This window comes from Bos grunniens, chromosome 19 (genome assembly GCF_055505025.1).
Source record: "Bos grunniens cultivar Pamir isolate PY7600 chromosome 19, Bosgru_T2T1.0, whole genome shotgun sequence".
NCBI classification, from domain to species: domain Eukaryota; kingdom Metazoa; phylum Chordata; class Mammalia; order Artiodactyla; family Bovidae; genus Bos; species Bos grunniens.
The window spans coordinates 27,980,668-27,992,414 of NC_141183.1; the positions used below are offsets into that span (position 1 = coordinate 27,980,668).

An 11,747-nucleotide genomic window follows, 5' to 3' on the forward strand; every position below is an offset into this window, starting at 1 on the left:
TGTGAAACAGTGTCGGTGTTATTAGATGCAGTCTCCTATAATGAACCAAACAGTTCTGTTATTTCAGCAGTGAATATAAGTCTAAGTTATAGCACCATTGAGAGACTCAGAAGTTAAATTGTTACTACATCTTCAATCTTGGATGTTGTAGGAGTTGTGGGACTCCTTAATTATTAAATTAAGGATGAGAGAGCTTTGACTGAATTTTGATAACTGGACCCTTAAATGTAATACAGAAATTATGTTGGAGATAAAGGGAACTTTATGAATTAAAGAAGTTGTGTTTTTATGGGACTTCTTATTAGTTCAATTAACAGCTTTTAATACAAGGGTCATAAAGAGAGATGAGAGAACAGCTGAGATCTAACCAGGAGGGGGTCGTTGGTCTGAGGGAAGATGTACTAATACAGTGTAATCTCTGGGGAACTTTTTTTTCAATACTTATTTGTCTGGCTGCACTGGGTCTTAGTTGCAGCTCAGGGGATCTTTGATCTTCATTGTGGCATGCAAGATCTTTTAGTTGTGGCACATGGGATCTAGTCCCCTGTCCAGGGATCGAACCCAGGCCCCCTGTATTTGGAGCAAGGAGTCTTAGCCACTGGACCACTAGGCACTCCCTAAACTGGGGCTCTTGCAAGTAAGATAGCTGAGTCTTTTAGGAAGGCATAAACCTGGTTTTTCCTCCTTGATATTCAAGTCAGTAGAGGAGATAAAATTTAAAATTGTTGATAAATTGGTATTTATCCTCCATCAGAGTAAGTCAGCTTGTTGTGTGAAGCTCTGGCCACTATGTATGTTTGTGTAGGTTATTTGTTGCACAGGGTACATTTAAAGGGACTCCATTTACATCATAAACTTTGTATTTACTGCAGTATTTCTGATAATTTTGGTAATAGAGTTCTGTTTATTTAGCTAGACAAATACACAAAAGGTAAAGTTGAACTTTAAAAAATTGCTTTGTGTCTTATACTCCAATTTTTGTCAGTGTCTTTGCTTTATTGTGTCAAAGAGCACTTCTCATTAGCCTTTGCATTGATGACAGGCTGTGCAGGCAGAATCTGCTTCCCGGAGAAGGAGAATAATTGAAAATGGTCTGGAGAGTCACTGTAAACTTTACTTTCTTGACTTAATGGTCAGTAGGCATTTACCAGGGTAGTAGGGCCTAGTGACTGAATGAAACCTGTGTAATAGACAGATGTATCTAACAGTTTTACCTGGTACTTGTCTGTGAAAGTCCCCTTGATTGGCTGGGGACTTACCTCAAAGTGAAGGATGATGGACTGCCATGATTAATAGCTGAATGAGAATTCTGTGAGTATGAAGGTGCTGTGTTTCTTGGAAGAGCTAGAGAATGTGCGAGAGCTTTCCTAGTCTGCTTAAGGTAATGGCTTCCTTGCTTGGATTTTATTTATCCACAAATTGGATGAGGACTTGTCTTGCCTAGCTTGGATTTGGGCTCATTTCCCCCCTGAGCAGACTTTTCTGGAGAAAGAGACCTGGCCTTGAGGTGAGCTTTGGACTGTTTCTCAGTCAGAACACAGTTTCCCTTGAACCAGGTTTTCATGGTTTAGCCTCTCCTTGAGGAGAGATTTTCAGCACCACATTGTTGAGAAATAAAAGTGCAAGTAGGGAATTGTATGATACTGGAAATTTGTTATGATTTTGTCTTGGCTTCAGGCTCTTCATAATGTTCTGTTCCTTGTAATCAGATTTTAGTATTCTTTGCTGTAGTTATCATGTTAGAACATTAATGGGTTCTACTACTGACTTTTCAGGCTTCCCTGGTAGCTCAGTCAGTAATGAAACTGCCTGCAGTGCAGGAGACCCGGGTTCAGTTCCTGGGTCAGGAAGATCCCCTGGAGAAGGAAATGGCAACCCACTTCAGTAGTCTTGCCTGGAGAACCCCATGGACAGAGGAGCCTGGCAAGCTACAATCCATGGGGTTGCAAGAGTCAGACACGACTTAATGAGCAAACCAGCACTGCTGACTTTTCACTTTGTTCATTCACTTATTTGTTTACCCTCCTAGGCACCATGCTAGATGCTGCAGTTTATTAATAATGAAGCATCAAGAAAGCACTTTTTTCTCTTCCGTCCCTTTCTTCTCAGTTAATAGCATATTGAAAATCAAATTTTAATTTTGGAACACTTTGCTGTATTAAGGGAACTATACTTGATGTGTGTTACAATCAAAACGAACTTTTGTTCTAGCAAAATGATAGAATGAAGTCTAAAATTTAAGATGAGCTCCTAGTTGTTTTAGTTTAAAAGCTTTTTATTGTTTCCTGCAGGTCCACCTTCCTTCCTTTACAGTATTTTCAAACTTCCCAGTTGTTAAAAAGAAGAATATTTCTCTCATTCATACCATGGATTTTTCTCCCAGAAGTGGGTATTTTGCCTTGGGGAATGAAAAGGGGAAGGCCCTGATGTATAGGTAGGTGTTATTATCCTCACATCTAACAAAATGTACATTTTTCTACCATAAACTGTCACTAGCAAAAAATTTACTTGGAGTTTTTGGAGAAGGGGGGTGATGCAGTGTTTTGAAAATGTCAAATTGAGGAAAAATTGCCCCTTTAATAATACTGCCACTTTTTGGTGCCTTACGTTTTTAGATTAGCCTCTGTCGCCTTGACAATGCTCTCTTTATTCCACTAGATTTAAGTGATATTTTTCACAGAGGTATTTATTTCTTTTCCTGCAGCTGTAAGCTGTAAATATGGATATTAACTACAAAGATACCAAAAGTTTATGCTCTGTCCAGGTTCTTTTCTGCACTCCGTTCACTTGGCTATAAAGCAAAAACAAAATCTAATTACATTGTTTCTAGAAGAATATGCTGGTGACAAGGTGACTCTTGGGGGCGGGAACTGACTTAAGTCGTAGCCCCTTTTCCTTGCTCCCACGTGCTGGGAATGAATGTTGTATAGAACCCTGTGTTCATGTTTGTATGCTTCAGGGAAAGCCTGCTTTCAAAGAAGCTGAAATCTGGGGTGAAGAAGAGGAGGCGTGCAAATTGGTTTTGAGGAGATAGTTGTGAGAAGAGAATGTAGCAAACAATAACATGCTTACTTTGAAAGAAAATTGGGTGGATGGTGCTGGGAAAATTGGTAACTTCATCATTCTCACCACGGGTCATTTTTGGAGTGATTTTTCGGTTTGGATTTTATAAAAGGATGCAAATATTTACTGTGCTTCAAAATTCTCTTCCGAAGCTGTAATTTATTATGATAACGGATTTTTTTCTTTTCTTAAGCCCCTAAGCCTGTTAGAATTTTCACCAGAGCATTGATCTCTCGTGAGACTGCTCCTAGCATGTGGTTTGCAGTGACAGCGTTTCTGCTGGAAGTGGCTGATTAGGTATTTCACGGATTCTGCTTTAATGCTTTGGAGCAAGCTGATGGCTTGTATCTAAAATCTGAGGTATTAGCATTAGGATTCTTCAGAATATCAACTTGAGGAGTCTTAATGTAGTTGCCTAGTGAGAGTGATTGTGGCTGCATTTCCACACCTAAAGTCTTCCTCAGTGCCATACTGTGATACCCAGGGTAATCAAAAATTGTTTTGATGATTTGTCTTTTACTTTTTTCAGGTTGCATCATTACTCAGACTTTTAAAAAGATTATTCAAAGTAAGAAAAGCTTTTTTTTTTTCATTCTACAAAGTTTTAAGGTTATACCCATTGCTGTCAGTTGGCAGAGGGACCATATTAGCTGATCTTTGTTTCTTTGCCTCTGAGTTGCTGTATCTTCAGTTAAGGGAGTGGGAAGGACATAGATCAGGAAGTTGGACTTGAACTTTTCCTTGGGAATTTCTTCTCCCAAATCACAACAATCTGGCTCTGTTCTTCTGAGGGAAGATTTTTAATACTATGTCCATAAATAGTCATCAAAATTATAATCACTGAGTATATAATCTGCAAAGCAGAAGAGACTTAACTGAAGATATATATATATCTTCATATATAATTACAGTTTCCATAAGCTCAAGCCCTTTTATTTTGTATGTTTCTTGAGAGTTTATAAGTAGCTTGCCTTATAGCTAGTGAATGGTTGGCCATTAGTTTTGCTGCCACATGTAATATATATATTTGGCACATGCATGTGTATATATATATATATACACACCATATATATATGGTACACACGAAAAAGAAATACATATACATATGTTGTATATATTCTTTTTCTTCCAGTTTTATTGAGATATAATTGGCATATAGCACTGTGTAAGTTTCAGGTGTATGCATAATGATTTGACATACATATATCATGAAATGATTACTACAATAACTTTAATGAGCATCCATCATCTCATAGATACGAAATGAAAGAAATAAATAAAAACTCCTTTCCTTGTGGTGAGAAGTCCTAGGATTTTCTCTCTTAACAACTTTCGTATATAATGTATGGCAGTGTTCGTTGTATTTATCATATTGTATATCACATCCCTGGTATATATTTATCTTGTAACTCCAAATTTGTACTTTTTGACTTCAAGATATAAGGTTTTTGCCTTCCTCCAATTGCTGCTTGATATTTAAAACAGTAGGACATTATTTTCTTCCCATGGCTTGATTTTCACCTGAGGTATGGTGGTCATTCTGACATTGAACTTTGCAGTTGACCTGTTCATCACAGTTGAGTAATTTGATCTTCTCTGAGATTCATAGATGTTGAGGAGAAACTCTGGAAGTGCATATAGACTTAATTAGGGGAAGGAATTTTTGAAGGTAGCAGAATTTTGAGCAGAACACTAACCAGGAGGAGAAAACAGTCCAGCTATCTTGCCTCTTCAGAAACACTGCCGGTGCATGTTTGTTGATGACCAGTGGCTATAAATCAAGTATATCATTTCTTCTGTTCTTTCCTTAGATCCAGTTGGGCCACAGGAAAAACCCATCCTGAAATCTTAAGAGACTTTCCAGAATGTGTGATAATATATAGATAATGATATATTGAGTCAGATGTGCTTTTTTTTGTTACTAGGAATGTTTTAATAAACTCAGAGTAACTTTTGTTTGAAACTAAGTGTATGTGGTTCTTCCTTCTCTACCTGCCTACACACACACACACACACACACACACACACACGCTAATTTGGGTGCATTTCTTTTAAGACTGAACCTAAGACATTGAACACACCTGTCTGTAGCCAAAAATAACATAGGTGGATAGTCTTGTATTTCACAGTTAACCCTGATTAGTATTTCTCCCTTTCCCAGGATCAGTCAGTTCAGTTCAGTCACTCAGTCGTGTCTGACTCTTTGCAACCCCATGGACTGCAGCATGCTAGGCTTCCCTGTCCTTTACCAACTCCTGTAGCTTGCTCAAACTCATGTCCATTGAGTTGGTGATGCCATTAAACCGTCTCATCCTCTGTTGTCCCATTCTCCACCTGCCTTCAGTCTTTCCCAGTATCAGGGTCTTTTCCAATGAATGAGGCAGTTCTTCGCATCAAGTGGCCAGAGTATTGAAGTTTCAGCTTCAGCATCAGTCCTTCCAATGAATATTTAGGACTGATTTCCTTTAGGATTGACTGGTTTGATCTCCTTGCAGTCCAAGGGACTCTCAAAGAGTCTTCTCCAACACCATAGTTCAAAAGCATCAATTCTTTGGGACTCAGCTTTTTTTATAGTCCAACTCTCACATCCATACATGACTACTGGAAAAACCATAGCTTTGACTAGATGGATCTTCCTTTGCAAAGTACATCAGAAACAGTTAAAGTAGATTAGGACTCAAAAGGCAAAAGAGAAGACTTTTATTTCACTGCAGCACTTATGAGCACTTCATATTCACAAGGATTGCTGGGCTTTAAATGATATTGGCACTTTATGGGTAACTAATTGAAAATAATTAAAAACTGAGCAGAATGTGAAGAAGAAAATTTCCACGATCAGTTCCACACACACTAGTTAAAATCAAAGCCCGTGAAAATGTGCTGCACATCACAAATTGTTAGAGACATGCAAATCAAAACCACAATGAGGGAACACTGCGCCTGTTTAAAAGGCCATCCTCAGTCTACAAAGGGAAATGGGAGAAGACACGGAGGAAAGCAACACTTGAAGTACTGATGACAGGTAAATGCTAAGAATCACTGTTGAGTATGGAACTGCCTTTTTTAAGTAAGACAAACATTGATTCCAGTCCAGGTCTTTGGAAGACTTAAAACATGTCCTGCTCAGTGTTCCTTCATCATCAGCACCAACAAGGGAAGAAGGTGCCTGAACAGCAGCTCCTCCCGAAGCCAACAGACAGCCTCTGGTGAGGGACCCGTCAGTTAAGTCTCTTGCTCGTCAGGTGGTTAACAAGGCTCCTCCCTTGTGGCAAAGGGCTCTTTAATTCTAAATTCATTTTGCACAGAGAAGAGGAGAGCATCGGACATAAACTATAAATCATGTATCTTTATTTTTAAATGTTAAAAAGCAGAAGATAAAAGCAGTAAAAAAAAATTATACTTTAAATAAATTACAAATTAATCAACTATATAGTCTGACTTAAAAGAGGAGGAGGATGTAAACAAATTACTGTAAGTGAGCAGCCCTTGACTGTGTGGGTACCACCCAAGAGCTCCAGCTGACTCCACCGCTAGACTCAGCAGCAGATGCCATCCAGGAGGACCCAAAGCTGCTCTTTTGATCACACCAGGAGGAGCCTTCTTTGTCACCAGGGCCGAGAGAACCAAAGTCTGTGCCTTCAGACACATCTGCCAGGCTCCAAGCAGAAGGCTCAGCCTGAGTTGTGTTCTTCATGTTCTCCTGCAGGTTAATGGTAGTGAGGTGAAGGAAGCACCTAGAACTTGGGCACCTCCCCTTTCTGAGGTTGTTTTGTTAGGGGAAGCACACTGACTGAAACTGCCCACCCTGGCCAGGCAACATAGTAACCATTTGCTGAGCATGTTTTAGGACAGGAGGTCCTCCTAAGGAACAGGAACTAATAAGCCTCCACCAACCAGAAGAGTTCAGGAAGGGTCAAAAGGAGACACCACATGTCCAACCACTTCCCAGAATCCTCCTCTCTGGTATCCATCTTGGCTGAACAAGGTGCACACCACTAGGAAGAACTCTGAGTCAGAATGATTGGCTAAAGACAACCCAGAAACTAATCCAATCACCATAAAACCCAAGACTGCAAGCCATGTGACAGAGCTGTTCTCCTGGGTTCCCTTACCCTACTGCTCTCCACCCAGGTGCACTTTCCCAGTAAAATCTCTTGCTTTGTCAGCACATGTGTCTCCTCAGACAATTCATTTCCAAGTGTTAAGACAAGAGGCCAGTTTCGGGCCCTGGAAGGGGTCCCATTTCCTGCAACAGTTTTATTTTCTTCTCCTCTAAGTGATTTGAATCAAAGGAGAAAGGGCGTATTTCCACAGTTCTTCTCACCGGGATTTGGGGCTTAAAAGGTACCCCGTCATGGGCTCTTATCACTCCTGGCTGCTCCTCATCCTCTTGGAGGGTTTTGGATTCTCTTCTTCTGAACAAAGGCAGGAGTCCAGGGGACAGTAAGTGGGGTTTCTTTTTGGGAACACCCACAACACCTAACAAGATACAATAAGGTTGGAGATCTCCTTCCAGTCCAAGGGACTCTCAAGAGTCTTCTCCAACACCACAGTTCAAAAGCATCAATTCTTCAGCACTCAGCTTTCTTCACAGTCCAACTCTCACATCCATACATGACCACTGGAAAAACAATAGCCTTGACTAGATGAACCTTTGTTAACAAAGTAATGTCTCTGCTTTTGAATATGCTATCTAGGTTGGTCATAACTTTCCTTCCAAGGAGTAAGCGTCTTTTAATTTCATGGCTGCAATCACCATCTGCAGTGATTTTAGAGCACCAAAAAATAAAGTCTGACACTGTTTCCATTGTTTCCCCATCTATTTCCCATGAAGTGATGGGCCCAGGTACCATGGTCTTAGTTTTCTGAATGTTGAGCTTTAAGCCAACTTTTTCACTCTCTTTCACTTTAATCAAGAGGCTTTTTAGTTCCTCTTCACTTTCTGCCATAAGGGTGGTGTCATCTGCATATCTGAGATGATTGATATTTCTGCTAACTATTAGAGAAATCCATATCAAAACTACAATGAGGTATCACCTCACACTGGTCAGAATGGCCATTGTCAAACACTCTACAAAGATCCAAGGCTGGAGAGGGTGCAGACAAATGAGAACCCTCCTCCGTTGATGCTGGAACATCAGTTGGGAACAGCCACTAAGGAAACAGTGTGCCTGCATGCTAAGTCATTTCAGTCATTTCTGACTTTCAACGCTGTGGACTGTAGCCCACCAGGCTCCTCTGTCCATGGGACTCTCCAGGCAAGAATACTGGAGTGGGTTGCCATGCCCTCCTCCAGGCGATCTTCCCCACCCAGGGATCAAACCCATGTCTCTTATGTTTCCTGTGTTGGCAGGCAGGTTCTTTACCATTTGCACCGCCTGGGAAGCCCATGGAGACAGTGTGGAGGTTCCTTAAACATTGAAAATGGGAATGAATTTACAGTAACTCCTGTTGACTTAAAAAACATTCACAACCTAAAAGATGAGAATTATGCTTTATTCAGCAGGAATTTTCAGGACTTCAAGCCCAGGTGAAGTCCATCTCAAATAAGACCTGCTTTGAGGAGGTGAGGGGAGGAGTCAGGTTACATACAATTTTGTAAGAAAGGGCAGGTAGTCTGAATATCAAAAGATTATTGTTAAGAAAACCAGATATCCCGAGTTAAGGAATTTAGTGCTTTTCTATGTATGGAAAGATGCACGAGTCAGGGCTCACTGAAATCATTCATTTCATATGCACCTCACCTGTCTGGGGCCAGTGTCCTGTTTTCACATCCTGAGTTTCCATTCCTCAGGGCTCACCTTAGTGGGTGACTGTAGTCTAATGGCTGCTAGAGAGCCGATATTCTTCTCATTCCTGAGTTCCCTGAGGGTTCACTGGCTCACAGTGGAGGGCTGCAATTGCTGATGACTATGACATCCTTGTTTACTGATACAACAGAAAATACTCCATTTCTCACTCCCTAACACCATACACAAAAATAAACTCCAAATAATTTACAGATCTCAATGTGAAGATGGACACTCTCAAACCCTTGAGGAAAATATAGACAGAAAGTGCTTTGCTGTAAATAGCAGCAAGTTCTTTTTGGATCCACATCTTAGAGTAATAGAAAATAAAAAGCCAAAGGGACATAATTAACCTTAGCAGCATTTTCACAGCAAACAAAACCCTAAATGAAAGAAAAAGACAACACTCAGGATAGGAAAAAAATATTTCAAACAAAGATCCCCACATAGAATTCATCTCCAAAACATCATCCAAACAGCTCATGCAGCTCAATATCAAAACAAAAATACCCAATAGGAAATGGGCCAAAGATCTCAATGGACATTTCAAGAAGGCATACACATGGCCACTAAGCACTTGAAAAGATGCTCAGCATCACTAATGGTTAGAGGAAGACAAAAAGTCCAGTGAACTATCACCTCACCCCAGTCAGAATGGCCATCTCAGAGAATCTCCAACAATACATGTTGTGGAGAGAAGGGAACTTCCCTGCATTCTTGATGGGAATGTAAATTGGTACACCCATTAGGCAAAGAGTATGAAGGTTCTTGTAAAAAACTAAACATAGACATACCATAGGATCCAGCAATCCCACACCTGGGTGTGGATACAGAGAAAACCAAAATCTGAAAAGACGCATGCAGCCCTATGATCACAACTGCACTAGGACCATAAACAGGACACAGCAGCAATCTAAGTGCAGAACACAGATGAATGGATAAAGAAGATGGGGTTCCTAGCCATAATATTATTCAGCCATCCAGTTCAGTCAAGTTGCTGAGCCGTGTCCGACTCTACGACCCCGTGGACAGCAGCACACCAAGCCTCTCTGTCCATCACCAACTGCTGGAGTTTACCCAAACTCATGTCCATTGAGTCGGTGATGTCATCCAACCATCTCATCTTCTGTCATCTGCCGGAAGCCACCACGGGAAGTCCCACCCATGACAAAGCTCATGCGGAGAGGACCTGACAGGCAAAGGCGGATCAGGACTCGAGGGATTCCCTGGACCTGCTCAAGCATCTACCCCGAAACCAAAATCTGTCTACTGTTTATTATGCTTTTCACCAACTCTTCTGACATTAGTAGGGGGCTATCCCCGGCCACCTTTCTCTGAACAAAATCAATTTAGGCTATAATTAATAAGTCTCCTGGGCTTGAAAGGAGTATTTCAATTCTAACCTCTCCATTAACATTTTAGCTTGCTTGGCAGGTTTATCCATATCCTTATAACTAACGCACATAAGTGCTCACAACTCCCCAACCATGAAAGGCACAGGAAGCCTAAACATTCTAAAAGTCCTAATGAGTATAGAGCCCTTTGAGGAATGAAAAATTATTAGAATAGTACTGGTAAAGGGCTTCATTATTGGCCAGTGCTTGCTGCCAAGTTCCCATATCCCTTATCCATTGTGCACCTGGGAGTGCATTAGTTAATGTAGTTGGAATATAAGAAAAACAAGTAGTAGCCTTGGTATTAACCACATCATACCTTTGAGCTAATAAGTTCTTTCTTTGTTGTGACCCACTGCACCTTTACTCCATGAGAATGTAACTTTATTTAGTACTTTCTGAGGCTGAGAAAAATAAAGCAAAAACACTTTAAGGGAAAACAAGTTTTCTGGCTGATCAACCTTTATCAGAAAAAGAGTCATGAAATGTTAATAGGCCACAGGGCCAAACATAACATAAGACCTTTGTTTATGAAAAGGTGTAGAGAAAATGTCCTGGTTTCGATAAAGGTAAAATTGATGAAATGTTGAGCTGACTCTGTATCTTTTACTTTGAGAAATGTGTAACTCAGAGTATAAAAGTTCCTTTTAAAAATAAAGCTGCAGATCCCACTTCTCCAGAGCTCTGGTCTCTGTGTCTTTCTTTCTCTCTCTCTTTTTTTTTTCAGGCTGACTCCTTGGAGCACAGAGGCTCTCTGAGTTCACTTTTTTGCCTGGGCTTCTAAGACCCAATCGGGAAGGCATCCTGTGTCTTCACCCAGAGGAGACGGTGTCCTGCATCTTCACCCCACCGAGAGGGCACCTGTGGCCTCCGTGAACAGAGCAAGTCCCATGCCAGGGGCTTTATTGGCTTTCTGTGTAAACCAAGGAATATCAGCCTCCTTTTTCCTCTTTATTCTTTCTCCTTTATTCTCTTATCGTTCGACCCCAGGCCATCAGGTTCCAGTTCATTATAAAACCCATATTATCTCTATCGCCGACGCCGTCCTTCCCTAGGGTACCCCTGGATCCTGCTGGGGCTGGACCCCAGCAGTCATCCCCTTCTCCTCCTGCCCTCAATCTTTCCCAGCATCAGGGTCTTTTCAAATGAGTCAACTCTTCGCATCAGGTGGCCAAAATATTGGAGTTTCAGCTTCAATATCAGTCCTTCCAATGAACACCCCAGACTCTCAAGAGTCTTCTCCAACACCACAGTTCAAAAGCATCAATTCTTTGGCACTCAGCTTTCTTTATAGTCCAACTCTCACAGCCATACATGACTACTGGAAAAACCATAGCCTTGACTAGATGGACCTTTATTGACCAAGTAATGTCTCTGCTTTTTAATATGCTGTCTGGGTTGGTCATAACTTTCCTTCCAAGGATTAAGCATCTTTTAATTTCATGGCTGCAATCACCATCTGCAGTGATTTTGGCGCCCCCCAAAATTAAGTCAGCCACTG

The 11,747-nt window shown here is 41.0% G+C and overlaps 1 protein-coding gene across 1 annotated transcript in view; it reads left to right on the forward strand.

The window, feature by feature from the left end:
• UTP18 (UTP18 small subunit processome component) overlaps window positions 1-5,026 on the forward strand; it is a 58,632-nt gene extending 53,606 nt beyond the window's left edge. Inside the window, exons 12-14 of the mRNA XM_086358278.1 lie at window positions 2,292-2,434; window positions 3,593-3,631; window positions 4,875-5,026. Of these exons, the coding sequence (XP_086214404.1) occupies window positions 2,292-2,434; window positions 3,593-3,617 (168 nt within the window). The 3' untranslated portion in view covers window positions 3,618-3,631; window positions 4,875-5,026. The remainder of the gene's footprint in view (window positions 1-2,291; window positions 2,435-3,592; window positions 3,632-4,874) is intronic.
• The last annotated feature ends 6,721 nt before the right edge of the window (window positions 5,027-11,747 follow it).